This window comes from Suricata suricatta, chromosome 5, assembly GCF_006229205.1.
Source record: "Suricata suricatta isolate VVHF042 chromosome 5, meerkat_22Aug2017_6uvM2_HiC, whole genome shotgun sequence".
NCBI lineage: Eukaryota > Metazoa > Chordata > Mammalia > Carnivora > Herpestidae > Suricata > Suricata suricatta.
The window spans coordinates 154093377-154110745 of NC_043704.1; the positions used below are offsets into that span (position 1 = coordinate 154093377).

Sequence of the window (17369 nt, forward strand, 5' to 3'; positions counted from 1 at the left end):
GGATCAAGATCATGGGAACGCTGTAATTCCCATTAGAAGCTCCGCGAGGGTCCGCTTGGCACATGTGGGCGAACAAACCTTTGTCGGGTGAACACACACGGGAACTATGAGTCGCTGGCTTATCTCAGAGTTCTGGAAGAGTTCTGCCTACTTTTATGCACACCAACATTAGCCTTCAACTCAGCAATTCTTGCATAATGTTCTTTACTGGAGTCCAACTATATCAAGAGTTAGTATTGGATAGAAGACACACCATGTAATCAGGCGGAGGACATATGGGTCCTCGGACCAATAGAAAAAATTTTTTCCCGAGAGACTGAGGTTTTAAACAGTTTTTGGAATGCAAACCTGTGTCATCAGACCAGGATTCAGTTCCTGGCTTCACCAATAGCTGTGGGATCGTGAGCAACAGCTCTTCTCACAGAGCGCGATCTTTCCTCACTGGGCTACACACAAACGTTTGTTATTTGTCTCTCACTAACCAAGTCTCAAGTTCATGGTATGTTTACATTCCGCTGTGAAATTTCTCAGTTCTTCTAAAAAATATTTGTATGAAAATGTTCAAGGTTTGATTGCGGAACTCAGTCAATCCACCTGAAGATCCAGATAAAGGATCAACAAGACCGTTAGCCTAGAAGGATTAGCACGCTGACGAACAAGGCAGAGCATTCAAGGTGCAGCTGGGAAGTGGACCGACACATGGACGTGTATGTCTGCGTCCGCACACCACGCACACATGCACACGGACACACGCGCATGTGCACACACACTCCAGAGCAGTGCTTCTCGACTGTAAATGTGCACGTGGATCTTACGGGATCTTATGAAAACGCAGATTCTGATACTGAGGTCTAGAGCAAGACCTGAGATTCTGCATTTCTAATAAGCCCCCCGAGATGCTGGAACTGCTGGGTCCAGGGACCACCGTGTGAGTAGGGAAGGGAGACACTTGATTCTAAAAATGTCTGAGGAGAGGCTTCTGGGTGGCTCCGTTGGTTAAGGGTCCGACTTTGGCTCAGGTGATGATTTCACTGCTAGTGGGTTTGAGCCCCACATCAGGTTCTGTGCTGACAGCTCACAGCCTGGCGCCTGCTTCAGAGTCTGTGTTCCTCTCTCTCTCTCTCTCTCTCTCTCTCTCTCTCTCTCTCTCTCTCTCTCTCTCTCTGCCCCTCCCTCACCCTCACTCTGTCTCTGTCTCTCAAAAATCAATAAATGTTTAAAAAAAATTTTTTTAATGTCTAAGGAAGGCAGTAAATCCAGATCCTTATTGTGTTATGGGTTGTTTTTTTCTAGAACTCCGTTCTCTATTATTAAGTCAGCCTGTCAAGTAAAAACAAAGCACCTGCGGACCCGCACAAGCACTCCAGGCTCACCTCCTTCAGGTGAGCACACGAGTCCTCCCCACGGACCCCGTCCTGCCCCAGGGCTGGCCAGTCGGCCTCCCCAGCCAGAAACACGGCAGGGCTGGCTGGCGCTCTCTTCTCAATCATCTGGAGCTGACAGAGTAGCTCCCCCTCTTCTGCAAGCCTCAGCCTCCAGAAAACTCCGCAGCCCGTCTTACCATCCGTCGTTGGTCTCAGATTTCTCCGGCTTAAGGCCCTGACGTCTGGCTGGTGCCGCAGGCTCGGGGACTCTCCAAAGACCCACCATTTCCTTTTTCTAACTGAATGGAATGTTCTCCAGGCTCCAGTCACTACCTTTCCACAAGTCCCACTGGCCTGTGACACCTGTGGCCCAGTGAGGTTCCAGTCTGGTCACACGTTTGGGGAAAGGATGCTTGGGGTCAAATGGTGTTTGTTCCAGAGCTGGACGTTAGGTTCAACTGGGGAAACTGTGGGGCGCAGAGGAGAGCAAGAACCCCAGGGGGAAAGGCCATGGGGCCCGTGTGCCTGCTGCCGCAGAACCAGCCGGAACGCACAGGGAGGGCGAAGGGCCCGGGAGCGTCCCGCGAGCCCACTCGAGCGAAGGTGGCCGTCCCGAGCCCTCACTCGGCGGCCCCTTACCGGCCTCTCCTGGGACGTGCTTGCCGTGGAAGCTGAAGCAGGCCGTGACGTTCAGGCAGTTCACAGGCTGCAGCCCGTCGTGACACTGAGGCGCCGTGATGTTGATGGAGGCCGGGAGGAAGATGGAGACGTCTACCGTGATGACGGGTCTCGCCCTGCGTGCGCAGAGAGGGAGGGGAGTCAGTCCCGCCCCCTCAGACCCGAACAGGAACTAACCGGGTGAGAGAACTCCTGGGCCTTCAGCCCAGCGTTTACTTAAAGCATGAAATAACCCATGAGAGAAGGGCCAGTGAGCCCTGGAAGTACTTTCTCCTGGGTTTAGAAGTGGTCTATTTCCTACGAAATTAATGGTTAGCTTCCCAATAATAAAGGCAAGTAAGTTGTTAATAAAACGCATCTGGTTGAAGCCATAAATGAACTGCCAGATGTTGGGTGATTATTTAAAATGTCACCAATTAAGTTCCGATTTCCATTTTATTAGGAAGAGAGTAATACATGTAAGAGGCGTTCCTACGGCGGATGCCAGGACCAAAGCAGATGCGCCACGGGCAATACCCCCTGAGCGCTACTGTCACTGTGAACAAGAACCACACAGTTCCAGCCATCAGTGGGTCACACCTCCCCGTTCACCTACTCCCCTCAATTCATTAAGTACTTTTCTAAAAGACTTGATTAATGGAGCCCCAGCTGGGAACAACAAAGCACTTCAGAGCCGAAGACCTCAATGCCTGGGCTCGGGAGCAAATGAAACCTATAAATCCGCACTTTCTCACCACCAGGGACCACCCGCAACCCCCACCCCGTGCTGGCTGGACCGCAGCCTCCTGACCGCGCCCTCTGCGGGTCCCCAGGGCAGAGTGACTCACACCATGCTCCTCTCCCGCAAACCCCCCTCACAGGCAAGGCTCACCTAAGCTGTGTGACCTTCTCCCCTCCAGGGCTCACCAACAGCTCCTCTTACCTCCAGGGAGCCCCGGCCTTCATGCCACTGGGGCGGTGGGGGGCATAATGAGATTAAGGGGCATTAGTGGCTTGAGAACAATGACCTCCCTTGTGTGCAAGGGTCCCGAAGGGCGCCCGCGGGGACAAGACAGCTGGGAGGGAGACATGAGTATGAAGGAAAACCTCAGAGAAAGAAGGAAGGAAGGAGACGTGAGGCCCGGAGGGGGGAGGGGTTTTCACTAATGCCACCACTGCCACGGATGTGGGCCAAGACCAGGACAGCTATGACGAGTCCAAGGGAGCGGTGGGTCTCCCAGAGCAAACCCAGCTGGGAGCCTGGCAGAAGTCAGACAACAGCAGGGCCTGAAAGAAATCCAATGTCCTGGCCTTCGACTGTCTTCTTGGTTCATCCTTGGAAGATGCTATAAATAACTTAGAAAACAAACAGCCTGCTCTCGGTCACTGTGATTGTGCAGAAGCCAACAGTCACTCTCGGAAGCCCCAGGGGTCCTTTCGCAGTCAGCTCCCATTCCCTCTCCCCGGAGGCCTCCCTGAAGACCCCTGGCAGTTACGTCCCCACCCCCCATGGCCCCAGCACTATATTCATATGTCACTCGCTTATTAATTAAGGTCTTTTGTCTATTCCAAACCTGCCCCACCAGCCTGCAGGCCCCTGAAGGGCTAGGATCCCGGCAACTTCATCCTGACGTCCTCAGGATAGGTGTTCAAAATCCCTCAGTCAGTTAAGCATCTGACTTCGCCTCAGGTCATGATCTTACAGCTGGTGAGTTCGAGCCCTGTGTCGGGCTCTGTTCTGACAGCTCAGAGCCTGGAGCCTGCTTTGGATTCTATATCCTTCTCTCTGCCCCTCCCCCACTCATGCTCTGTCTGTCTCTCTCTCTCTCTCTCTCTCTCTCTCTCTCAAAAAACAATAAATGTTTAAAAAAAATTTTTTTTAAGTCCCTAGGTGTTAAATGGGTACTAACTTCACTCTAGGCCAAGGTGCTGAAAACCACAGGAGGGCCCAAAGTTTCACACGACCAACAGAGCCTCCACCCTGCCCGGGGCACCTCCTGCCCGGTCGCCACACAGAGGAAAGGCCTGTCTGCCTCGCACCATGCCAGGGGCCACTGTGCCGGGGAGGCCACCTGGTCCTCCCTCACAGCAGAGGCCTGCAGAGGACGGCAGGCTGAGCCGCCGGGCACCCCGACACGGACATGGATGGAGGCTCTCCACGCAGGATCCTCTGGTGTGAGGACACGGACCTTCAGAAGCACGTGTCCCACCATTATCAGTCCCACTGGGCCTGTTTCAATTCCAAGGATTGTTTCTGAACCAGAGAAAGCCCGAACGCCCTCCTAAACTCTCCCACTGTTTCCTTTGAACCTGAGTGGCACGAGCCAGCCCGTCACCCTGACACCCGCCCTGCCCTCCCAAGCCAGTCTGAGATGGCAGCTCAGCAGGGCGCAGTGGGCGAGCCTCGGAGAGAAGACCAGGCACACAAGGACAGCACAGCAGAGGCCTCCAAGACTTTAAGGGCCATTTGTTTTGAGAGAGCGAGAGTGCACACACAAGTGGGGAGAGGCAGAGAGAGAATTACAAGCAGGCTCTGAGCTGTCAGCACAGAGCCTGACACGGGGCTCGATCCCACGAACCCTGAGATCATGACCTGAGCTGAAGTCAGATGCTTAACCGACTGAGCCACCCAGGCACCCCAATACTTTATTTTTTAAAAGCTGGTGGCTGGAATACTTCTTTCTGACGACTGACAGTTCAGGTCCTGATACAGATGGTCCCTGACTTAGGATGCTTCGACTTAAATGTTTTTGCAACTTTTTGATGGGGCAACAGCCATATGCATTTAGGAGAAACTGAACTTGAGTTGTGAATTTGGGTCTTGCCCCGTGCTGGTGCTGTGGGGGACATTTGGGGAAGGCGCTGGCCAGCAGCCACAGCTCCTATGGGCAGTCACGAGAGCGCCAACCCTTCCGTACCCACGTGGCCACTCTGCTGCTCACCCTCCGTAGACTGCTCAATAATTGGCATGAGATAATCAAACCGGCTTTGGCATTGGATGATTCTGCCCAACTGTAGGCAAATGTAAGTGTTTTGAGCACACTCAAGGTAGGCTAGGCGAAGCTGAGATATTCAGGATGTTATGAGTAGTAAATGCATTTCCACTTACAATATTTTGAATTTATGACGGGTTCATCATAACACTAATTCCTTCCTAAGTCAAGGCAGATCTGCATTTCACCTGTATTTACTTCCCAGCAAATAGTAAGAGCAGTGAGGATGTCCTCGGATGTGGTATCGGCTCCCATTAGCTCGGCTTTCCGCGAGGGCGGGCGCTGCTTACAGGACAGACACCGGCGGACAGAGAGCCTACGCCCCAGGGAAGGGGTCAGGCTACTCAACAGCCATCTCATCCGGGAAGCTAACGGAGGTCAAGGTCCTTAACGCCACTCTCAGTAAGGTTTTCTCTTAACGGCAGCCCAGCGGCTTCCGAGCCCATACACATGTGGGCTCTTCCTTCAGAAGGGCACGAATGGCAACGCCGTGTCTCACGCATGGGCACACACATGCTTGGGGTCCTTTTCTGGCCCCACCCAAACTCTGAGGTGACTCCTTGCCAGTCAGCTGGGCCATGCCAGGGATGCCCACCCAGCTCAGCCAGCTGCCATCTCCACACCTCCTCGTCCATAGTTGTTCCACCACATCCAGCACCTTATCAACGGACGCCACCCCGGACGGCCAGCTTTCATGGCCCCCAAGACGAAATGTCCTCAGCGGCCCCTCTGCCTGCTCCCCCGTCCCCCTTCTAAGGCCTTCCCTTAAGCTCCCGGAAGAGACGTGAGGAGGTCATCCTCACCCAGGGCCCATGCCGAACCTTGCCCAGGCCTGTCCCGATCTTGGTGCCCAGCTCCAAGTCGAGGTCCCTGCCACTCGTAGCCTACACTCCACGTCCCACCTCCCCCTCTTCCCACAACCCCGACCCCCATTCACCCTCGTCCTCTCCCCGGGTCTTCAGGCCCCAAGGCCAGAGCAGGGTTCAGGCGAGGTCTGTGTGGCTGAGGGTGAAGCGGGAGGGGAGCACCTCCGTTGTCACAGCAAGGCGAGGGACTCAGGACACACGGGGAGGCTTCTAAGAGCTCTCAGCCTGATCTCAGAGCCAGGTGGCAATCCCATTTGCCCCTCTGGAGCCTAGCTTCTGGAAAGGAGTCAAACTCCACCATCTGGTTTTTTTTGCTTCTCCTTCTTGCTCCCACCCACAGTGATCTGACTTCTGCCCCTCACTTCCGCAGACCTCCCACCACCACTTCCGACAAGATCGCTCTTCGGGGCCCTCTCTGCTGGGCGTGAAGGGGGCGGTGCCCTCCACCGCATCACCCTGCTGTCACCGTCCTGGCCCTGACCACAACCTACAATGACCATCTTTTTTAAAATTAAGGAACCTTCAGTGTCACTCACTGAAGTGTAAACCATAAAATGGGAATAATAAAAATATCGATGTCATGAAACTGTTCAACTAAGAATTAGGGGCACCTGGGGGACTCAGTGGGTTAAGCATTCGACTCCGGGTTTCACCTCAGGTCATGATCTCACGGTTCATGAGTTCAAGCCCCACCTTGGGCTCCACACTGACAGCACAGAACCTGCATGGAATTCTCTCTCTCCCTCTCTCTCTGGCCCTCCCCCCCACTCTCTCAAAATACATAAACTTTAAAAATAAAAAAAAAGAAACTAAGAATTAAAATATGTCCTATCCACAAGAGAACCAATGAACAAATTACAGTAAATTCAGTCAATGGACTACTACTCAGTAAGGGGAAAAAAAGAACACACAAAGCATGGATGTCTCAAAAACATGACATTGAGTGAAAGAAGCCAGAACCAAAAGGGTGAATACTATAGAATTCCAGTCATTTGGAATCTGAGAACAGGCAGAACTCTGATCCACGGTGATCAACGTCAGGCCGAGGGTGTCTGGCGGGAGGGGGCATAACTGGAAGAGGGTGGAGGAAACTTTCTAGAGCGGTGGAAATGTTCTTTATCTGTTTTTACAGTTACTTATTTTGAGACAGAGACAGAGCACATGAGCAGGGGAGGGGCAGAGGGAGAGAGAAAGAACCCCAAATAGAGCCCACACGGTCAGTGCAGAGCCTGATATGGGGCTCAAACCCATGAACCATGAGATCATGACCTGAGCCGAAGCCAGGAGCTGGACATTTCACTGACCGAGCCCCCAGGCGCCCCGGCTATGTTACTTATCTTGACGGGGTGGCAGTTACACGGTGACCACACATTGAGCTGTTTGCTCCACTGGGCAGGCTGTACTGTATGCAAATCTACCTCAACACAACCGCCCTCCCCCCCAAACCAAGACCCAGCAGTGGGAGTGCAGGCCCGAGAGGCACGACCCAGGCACCGGTGGTGTTATTTACTTGTCTGTCGTTCTGTAAGGTGCGCCCCGGGTCAGCCACGACAGGTCAATGACAGCAGCCAACAAATGAGGGAACGTAGCTCTGGGAGCCCGCCACCCCTGCACACTCCTCCCTCGGCTCTCAGGCCCCCTGCAGCCCCCTCCTAAAGCCTCTCCTGATACTCGGTCCCTGGCGTTCTGCCCGAAGGACCCCGCCTGGGCCCCTGGAAGACCCCTCCCCACCAGATTCAACCTCCACCCCGGGCTGGGGCCTGGGGCTCCCGTCGGCGGGGGTAACTTCCTCACTTGACGGTTACATCATGCATGGGCAAAGCTCCAGGGGAAGGGCACATGTCACCGTGAAAGAGGGGGACAGCAAACCCCCTCTGGGCTGAAACTCACAGCTGGACATTTATAAAACACAAGAATGAGGAAAAAGGAGACCTCCCGGGACCCACATGAAGCCAGACGCCCCCAGAGAGGCCGGTGTCCCTCGCGGCAAGGCCGGGGGCTGAAGGGGAACAGGGACAAGCCAGAGCAGGTGACGGAGGGGAGGACCCCGCAGGGGCACAGCGGTGCTGGGTAGCCTCCGTCTCGAGTGTGACTTCAGTCATCATGCCGTAAGCTGCTTTATCTCAGAGGAAACGGCCAACCCACAGGAAGGGGTGACAGGAAAGTGGAAACCTGCTCACACGGCAGTAATGAAAACAACCAGGCGGCGTCCACTCGGGGAGGTCACCGCCTGGGGGCACACACGCCACCGGCTGGCACTGAGGGGCTGCTGCCTGCAAGATGTGGGATCAAGAGGCAGAATTTCCGGGAGGCACATTTAGCCCCGTTTATCTAGAACGGCCACCGTGTACTGACGGTTCTCCGCACAGTCCTAACGCACGGAGTCCTACCAGCCCAGGGAGGCGGTGCTGCCGCCGCCCTGCGTCCTGGGTGCGGATCCTGAGAGGGGCCGCCTGGCTCACCGGCGAAACCCGTCCTGCCAACAGAGCAGGGGTTCGAACCCAGGCCACCTGCCCCCACCTCCAGCTGATCTTCCTGACCCAAGGCCATTCTGCCTCGTTAACAATTTAACATCCCGAATTGCCTGGGGGTTAACCGGTGGCACCCACCCCGGGGCACCTCATTCAAGAGGAGGACCTGTGCTGGCTGGAGGCTCAGGGGAAGGCACTGCCCAGTGAGAAGACTGTGGGGTGTGCAACCACAGGCCTCCAGGACGCCCTCCAGCTCTGAGATCCTAGGCCTAGTTTAGAAAGCTCTGCCATCAGGTTATGAAGAAAACCTAAGAGCGGGCTTCCACTCCACAGGGGAAGTCCGCCTCCTCTGGCTCACACAGACAGAGACCCTTGGAGATGGTTGGCGGGGTGGGGGTGGCAGCCCGTAGCCTTTGCAGGAGAGAGCCAGGCTGCATGGACTCTGGGCGCCCCGGCCCCGAGCTCACACCCCTCCCCTCGGCCTCCACAGGCACTGAGGCACTGTCCCAGGGAGGGACAGGGAGGGACAAAGACATGAGACAGGGCAGTGCTTCGGTGGAGTGTCCTAGGCCCATAGGAAACGATGGATCATATGGTGTACACACATTAATGAAGCAGCTGCTCGAGGTAAAAGGCAAAATCCCTGGGGCTTAAGCCACCCCGAGTCTGTCTAGAGCCTCCAGGGACGCTGGCCCCTCGTCGCTGCAGGCCATTCAAGGCCCCCCAGCTGGACCCTGGACAGGGCACAGGAAGAGCGAGGAAGGAAAGGCAGCGCTCTCACTTCCCAGAGGCAACGCCTCCCGGAGCAGGACGGAGGGAGTTACTGACGGGCCCTCTTCCACCCGCGTCTCCAGACCGCAGCCCCCGCCCCCCCCCCACCCCGTGAAGAATGGAGTTTGAGAAGCAGAGGGTCACCTCACCTGAGAAGAACTACACTGTCGGACATGAAGGCTCCAACGGTCACATCTGAAAACGAGAAGTCGATAGCGTTCAGACACGTGCTGAAGCCCGTGCCCCCCGCCCCCCGCCGAGGTCTACAGTCGGGGGAGGGTGGGGGCTGACTGAGGCCAGGGGCCGCTGCCAGCCCTCCTCTGGGCCCCACAACTATCTCGTAAACATTAGCGCCACACTGTCCTGCGCGGTAGCCAATCACCAGGCGTGGCTTGTGGAGACCCCGAAACCTGGCCAGTGTGGACTAGACACGAAGGGAATATACAACACAGACCAATGTCCAAGATCTGGGACAGGAAACACGAACTAGCCCAAAGCTTTTTATGTTGAATATTAAAATTATTTGCACCACTTTCTTTCTCTTACGTGAGTCCTGGAACATTTCAAATTATACATGTGCCTCACGTTATGTATCCTTTGAGCACCAGTGAACAAGAGAGACGGTATTTGGAACTAAAGGACCTGGAAAAAGGCCTAGTTTCTGTAGAACATCTGGGAACAGTCTCTGCTCCACCCCTCGCCCCATGTGACCTCAGGGACTCTGAGAGTGTCCGTGTCTGTCCTGCGGGCACAGTTATCCCCAGTGTCTTCTTCAGAAGCTGGCAAGAGTTCATAACATTTAAACCAGAAGACCTCTATTAAATATTCCTTAAACATAAAATAGTTGCTAAATAGGATATTTTTAAATTTTTAAGTACACATTAAATATGTTAGATCATATACTTACATCTGAAAATTCATGAAATACTTAGTACATGCCAAACCAAGATGTCCGTGTTAGCTGGTAATGTTTATTCTTGGATAACTTTAATTTAGAAAGCATGTACTCATCCAAGAGCTCTCTGCCTTTCTTCCCCTCGAATACGGACTCCTTAGTCCTGGGCTTCCCATTACCGCGTCACAGAACCAAGCGTCTGAATCCTCAAGAGCCTGAGTCCCCAAGTCTATACAATGCTCGCATCAAGGAAAAAGAAACAGCAAATCCATGAAGTCTAGTCCTGCTAAAATTTCTGCACGTGGGTGTGCTTGTTGATTTTGCTATTTCCAGTAGTCTTTCTGGGTGGACTAGATATTTGAAAATAAAAGAGCCAGAGCAATTCATTTCTTCTACCAAAAAAGGCAAGAAATTCACACGGGTCACCAAGTGTGAGCACACTGACTCACGGGCAGGGCTGAAGCCGTGTCCCCACCCACCACAGTGTGGTCTCCCGCCAGTCCCCTAAGTACTCTGTGACTCAAGTGGGGGACATTCTGGTCGAGTGGGGGACACCCCATCTCTACTCACCTGTGCGCTAACTATAAGACATATCTGACACGTGGAAGCAATCTGCATACATTAAAGTGCTAAGCCAACATAAGGGATTATTTGAAGGTGGCCACAGATTGCCCCAAACGAGAACCACAGCTTTCTCCAACTTAAAAAGACCCCCAAGGGTCCAAAGAACAAAGCTTCCACAGTGACCCTCTTCTACCCTGTCCTCCTAGCTCGATGACGTCACAAGAAATTATCAAGGCTGCTGCAGAAGACTCTACAAAACTCTGGTGTCCTTGTGCAGATCACACTGGACTTCAGAGATTCTTCAGAGGCATTTTAAGTGGAAAGACATACTTCCTAAAGATAGCAAGACGATCTATGGTTTCGTGGAACTGTTTTCTGAATTCCGTGATGGTTTCGGAGTTTTTCAAATTCTTTTTTTTTCTATTCAGGCGTCATGCCAGCATGGAGCCCAGTATGGAGCCCATCACAGGCCTCAAACTCACGATCCTGAGACCACGACCTGAGCTGAGATCAACATTGAGTCAGACGCTTAACCGACCAAGCCACCCAGGTGACCCCCCTGGAGTTTTTCCTAATTCTTACCTTGCTTCCTCACCTCGCCCCTTCAAACACCAGCAGAACCACCACCCCACTGCCCAGTTTTACCTAAACTGACAGCACGTGGCATTGAGGGTGGAGATCAGACATCTTTATTCAATTAGCCTCAACCACCACAAGGCACTGATCACCCCTGAAGACCAGGCAGCCAGCCTCGCAAGGTGAAGGTCTGTTCTGTCCATCAGGGAGAGGGCAGAGTGTTCTTTTCTGCTCCAAATTTTTTAATTTCCTTTCAGCAGCTGGGAGGTGGGGAAGGTACTGCTCAGCCCCTTTCTCCCCTCTCAAGACTAACAAGCCTCTTAATACAGGTAATTACCGAGGAAACAATGAGGTTTCGCTATGTTTTCACTGTGGACGGTGCTTCTTCCTTCATTGGATAGTGCTGCTTCCACAGAAATCACGGGCTTTTATTTTTCTTTTGTTGTTTCTTTTGAAATCACTGTTACAAACCACCCTTTCACTGCTTCAACTCTCCAGCACAGATCATTCTAAAACCCCAAAGTAAACATCAACGCCTTCAAATCAAACACTGGACAAAGCAGCCCATTCTACTGTGGGAATTTTCCTAATTCTCAATAGACGTGGCCACCAGACTGGAAATTATTCTACCTTGTACATTTATGCTCATTTATCTCATGTGCCTTAAAGAAAACCAGCTTACCAGGATAACCGTTTCCATCCATATCAACGCCGCCTGATATGGACTGACCAAACATCCGCAGAACCGGACTTATCTTCCGTCCGGACAGTTTCTGAAACAGATAACAGGGAAACTGAGCCGCTGGACAGGAGCAGAGTCATAAATAAGAAACCATGCCTGTTCTGTGCAGCTTCCGTAAGACACTTGGTCCTCAAACTGGGGAAAGAGAAAACTAGTCCTTATCTGTGACATTTTTAGCACGCAGCTGAAGATCGCACACTCCTCTATTACTACTTGCCTTTGCCACGTCATCAGTTAGCAACGTTTCCAAGGTCGGTAATGAAAACTCCACCTAGACTAGCGTGCAGTGCTTTGATGTGCCAAGTGACGTTCGAAATGGATGTTTGCTTCCATTTCCAGAGGAGGTTCTGTTTTGTTTCCACACAGGTAGAGCTGGCTGAAATTCTTTTTTTTTTTTAATTGTTTAATATTCATTTATTTTTAAGAGAGAGACAGAGAACGAGCAGGGGAGGGAGGAGGGAGACACAGAATGTGAAGCAGGCTCCAGGCTCCGAGCTGTCAGCACAGAGTCCGACGCGGGGCTCGAACTCAAGAACCTCAAGCTCATGACCTGAGCTGACGTCAGACGCTTAACCGGCTGAGCCGCCCAGGCGCCCCAAGCTGCCTGAAGTTCTGTGAACATGTTTTCCTTAGATCTCTCCACTGAAACAAGCACCAAACATGGAACGCCCATCTCCTCGGAGCTTCATGTTAGTCTTTGCCTAAGTGGACAGGCCATTTGTGCGTCTCGCTGGGAAAGATGGCCACGTGGACCGCCACTCTGCCGCGCTAACCAGATCTACGAGACAGGATGAAACAGTCCTGTCTGGTAAACCTGGAGCTCCCAGGCCCTGGACCTTCTACAAACTGGGGAAATCTAAAAAACCAGCAGAAGCCACCCTCCTCCCTAAAAGGCAGCCCCGTGGAGTTCACAGCTCCACCACCAAGGGGCATCTGTACTTTTATTCATCAGTAAGTTCTACTTGGGCTTCACACAGGGCTGTACTGGTTAAGGACTCTTTATGCATTTGGGTGGCAGAGTTCCTCAAAAGATATCACACTTCCTGAATCAGGAAAGTCCCCCCCACCCCCACCCCGGGATCGGACCTGTTCCTTCTTCCTTTTGTTTATACAGTGTTGGGAGGCTTACCTCCTAATGCCCTCATTGTGGATGATAAGAAAACTGCTTTGCTTTCCTGCCATATGGCAAACTCCCCATCAGAACCCGGTTTACAGATATCCAGGGGCTCCCTGTGGACTTTCCTTCCATATCCGTTTTCCTTACTGAGTCAGCCTGCGGCGAAGTCAGGAGAGTGGGGAGACGGAGTTCCCATAGGATCTGCAGACTGAGATGCCGGGGACCTTCCCCGACCCCTCCCAGGAGCCCATGGCTGCAAACGACCCTCCGCTCGCCATCCTGAGTTAAGCCATCCAACAGGAAGTACGTGAGCATCAAAGCACGAATCAGGACGCGGCAGCCACGCTGAAGAAATGCCAGCGGGCGGAACTCCTCACTCCACATGGCTCTGTCTAAACAGACATGCGTGTGTCTCTCTCTTCAAAGCCGCAGTTTGAAGCCCCCACCTCAGCTTGGCAGCCCAGGCCGCGCTTCTCAGTAATTCGGTGGGGGGACGGGGGGAGTGGAGGGGTGGTCCATCTGGGGGTGGCGACGCAGGCTGCCGCTACCCCGCAGACCATCTGCAGGCCATTATGCCATAAAGCCAGGAAGATAAGTCTGCTCAGTGCTAATAACCCTAAATGAGAACCAGGAGCCTTGGAAAACCTCCACTTGACCAGGTTCACACACAGTGTCCTCAGTGGGAGAAAGCTCCCAGGGGCCGCCGTGACACGCCCAGGGGCCTCTCCAATTGAGCAAGGCACACAAGGATCTTAAAATCGACACTTTTCATGGGGAACTCAAGAAAGAGAAAGGAGTTAAAGAGTGAAGCAGACGAACCTCAGCCCTGATCTCACAGTGTATCCGGCAGAAATCACACCGGTCCAGGCCAAAGAAAAGCAACTCCTCTGCCCAGAGCTGTTTCTGACTTCTTCCTCTGGCTCACCAGCACAATGCCCACTCTGTCTGGACCCCGGCCCTGAACAATCTGTCGCTAAAGGATTCTTTTCCTTTTAAATCACTGGCCTTATCGTACACGTATGAGCAGCTTAGGAAGGCATAAGCAGGGATGTGTCTTTCCTTTTTTTTCTGCTTTTTGTTTTAAGGGTCCCAGAGCGCTTCTCTCTGTGGAAGCTAAGGAGCCACCAGCGTGCTGACAGAGGCGCCGGGTCCAGCTGCTGATCCCTGCTTCCTGCCCCAGACACCCAGCTAACCACAGAGTCTGCACATCAGCGCGCCGCGGGGGGTCCGCCCAGCAACAAAACAAAACACCGCAGGGGAGAAGCAGGGTCTCTGACAGGCTGCCCCTCCCTAGGATTTGCTCCCAAGGTCCCCCGCGCAAGCTTCCAGAAGGATGCGTGGGAAGTGACCCTGGCGACTGCCCGAGGACAGGGTCCCCTGGAGGCCTTCCTGCTCCTCACGTCAGGACGAGGGTCCCGACCTCGGACTACAGCAGCCGGTGGGACAAGGCCGTGGCCCCCTAACCCGTGCCTGCCGCATCGGCTGAGTCACCTATGAGCGTACTGCCACCATCACTCGTTTCTAGTGAAAAGACAGTGGTCCGGGCAAACCCGTGCCCCCTGCCCCCCGGAGTCTGCCTGCCTCACAAGCAAAATATGCGCCCTTCTTTCTAAGTTTTCCCGGTGAGCCTCCCTGAGTGTCCCTTCCCCCAGTGTGGAGTCGAGGGCGTGGCTAAACGGTTCTGGACTCAGACTGGCCAAGTCTCAGTGGCCACGCTGCCCCTTGCGAGCCGGAGCCCTTGGACCCGCAAGTCACCTCCCCGGGCTGGGCCGCTCGTAACGAAAAGGTGGATGATGAAGGTACCACCTCACAGGACTAGGACAAGGGCTAAAGGGAAGAACAGGGCAGAGTGGTCCCTCCTCTCCGTCTGCCGTGTCTGCCCCTCGGGGGGGGGGGGGTCACCGAGCGGGGCTGGCCCCAGCAGGGAGGGCGCGGGACGCTGGCCACACGCAGCCCTCAACCCTTCATCGGCTCACTTGTGTCTCCTGCACAGGCTGAACTTGCAATTGGCCACTGCCTCTTAAAATCAAGTCAAGTCTCGGTCTTCCCTTCACGAACGTCCATACATGAATGGCCTTTGACACTTACTAACGCTTCATCTATGGAACGTTTTACAAGAATGTGACTCAGTTAAAAGTTCTGTGTCCATAGCGGCCATCCAGCTACGAGGCCAGCTTCCTCCGGATGAGAAGCAGAAGCAGGAGTAGGAAGTGGTAAGCACATAAGAAGCGCTCAATAGATCAATATTTGCTGATGAGAAAATTTTGACTTGTGTTCAGCCCCTTTCTGTCCCTGACCCGCTCACTGGGAGAATAACAGGCCAGTGCCAACTCGAGACACAGACGTCCACAAATACCCCGACAATGTTCTGTCAAAAGAGCGACTTCCTTTTTTCCCAGGGGCTGGGCTCGACGCCGTCAGCAAGACTGAACACCCGGCTGATACGGCAAAAAACAACTCACCACTTCCACGTTCCCAAGTTTGGGCCCAAGGCCAGCTTTGACCAGCTCCTCATTTCAATGCCAATTACAACCATCAGCCCTGCCGTGGCTTTCACGCCCCCTCCTCCGCAGAGTGCTGTCTCCACATCATACTTTACAACTCAGGGCGCCTGGGGGGCTCGGTCAGTGAGGTCTCTGACTTCAGCTCAGGTTTGTGAGTTCACGCCCTGTGTCGGGCTCTGTGCTGACAGCTGGGAGCCTGGAGCCTGCTTCGGATTCTGTGTCTCCCTCTCCCTGCCCCTCCCCCACTCGCACTCTGTGTCTCTCTCTCAAAAATAAACAAACATTAAAAAATGTATATTTTGGGGGTGCCTGAGTGGCTCAGTTGGTTAAGCCTCTGACTCTTGGTTTCAGCTCAGGTCATGATCTCACAGTTTTGTGAGTTCGAGTTTCACATCAGGCTCTGTTGATGGTGTGGAGCCTGCTTGGGATTCTCTCTCTTTCTTTCTCTCTCTCTCTCTCTCTCTCTCTCTCTCTGCCCTTACCCTGCTCATGCTGTCTCTGTCTCTCTCAAAAATAGAAAAATAAACTTAAAAAATTTATATTTTACAGCATATTCCCTTGGCCTGCACAGGCGGTTGACAAAGGAGTCAGTAAAGCAAGCTTCTTCTCTATCTTCCGCAAACAACTCTAACTGGGCAGGCGTAAGGGTTTGGCTGTAACCTTTCACTCGGGCAGAACGCACGTGAGCGGACTCCGGACTCTTTGAGTGTGTTCTGTGCTGGATAAGCAGTACCCACTGCTTCTGTCTTTCACCAGAGGTGGGGAAGGCCGAAGGTGGAAACCGCGCTGTTTTCCTCTGTGCCCCGGGGTGTGGTGCGGACCACAGGTTCCCTGCGTGTGTGTCAGGGGCCCACTCCCTCTCGCAGCCATTACCATCGAGTACTGAGGGACGATCCCGCCGTCGTCGCCGTGGTAGATGTAGACGGCCCCCGAGAAGTCGTCCTCTTTCGGGGCGCCGATGGCCACATCTGAGTGGACAGAAACAGCTGCGGGTTAGGAAGCCCCGGGGAGTAATCTGCGGACGGCTTCCCTCACTCCCGCCCTCACCTGGGTCCCTCCATGCCCCAAGTTTCTTGGTTGTTGGTTGCTCAGACATTAAACTAGACCCACAATCTCTTAGTAGGAAAAAAAAAAAACCAGGTAGGAAGAGAACCATCAAAACTGAGAAAGGTTTCATTCCAGAAAGTTCCGACCTCTCATCCTTACAGAAAAAACAACTGACCCATCCAATAAAAAATGCAAATATAAACGTCCCCCGAATTTCTGTCCGAGGGGAACTCCGCAGACTATGCATAACTGAGAAGGCGCCTCCCGGAGAAGGGGCTTGTACAAAATGGCGTTCACTCCCCCAAAAAAAGAAAAGAAAAAACTCAACGTTACCCTCAAAAACTGACACCCCCTGGAAGAAAGCCTCGATCTTCCTGACTTTCTTCCCTTCGCTTCTAATACAAGTCATGCGTTCGCAGAAGTGAGGTGGAGAGTGCGGGCCCCGCGCTCACAGGACCTCAGGCCGAGGTCCTCTCTCCGGCACCACCGGAGCCCGGCTGTGTGGCCCAAGTCGCCAGTGTCCCCCAGCCTGTCTTCCACCTCGGCGTGCGCCCCGCGACGCGGCTCCCACGCGTCCTGACGTCCGCCCACAGCGCGCACAGTAAGCGGGGCCGGAACAGACCAGAGAGAAGCCGTGAGGCCGCGAAGGAGTCCGCGGTCCAGGCGGAGCGGACGTCACGCACGCAGCCCGCCCCTCGCCATGGCGCTAGGAGGGAGCTGACGTCACGTCACATGGCGCAGCCCGCCCCTCGCCCTGGCGCTCGGGCCGCAGCAGATGTCACGCGCGCAGCCCGCCCCTCGC

At 53.8% G+C, this 17369-nt stretch overlaps 1 protein-coding gene across 1 annotated transcript in view; it reads right to left on the reverse strand.

Moving 5' to 3' along the window:
- Positions 1-17369, reverse strand: part of ITGA9 (integrin subunit alpha 9) — a gene marked incomplete at its 5' end in the record, with an annotated part of 310114 nt that overhangs the window by 229836 nt on the left and 62909 nt on the right. Inside the window, 4 exons of the mRNA XM_029938793.1 lie at positions 2004-2158; positions 9272-9317; positions 11840-11930; positions 16394-16488. Coding sequence (XP_029794653.1) covers positions 2004-2158; positions 9272-9317; positions 11840-11930; positions 16394-16488 — 387 coding nt within the window. The remainder of the gene's footprint in view (positions 1-2003; positions 2159-9271; positions 9318-11839; positions 11931-16393; positions 16489-17369) is intronic.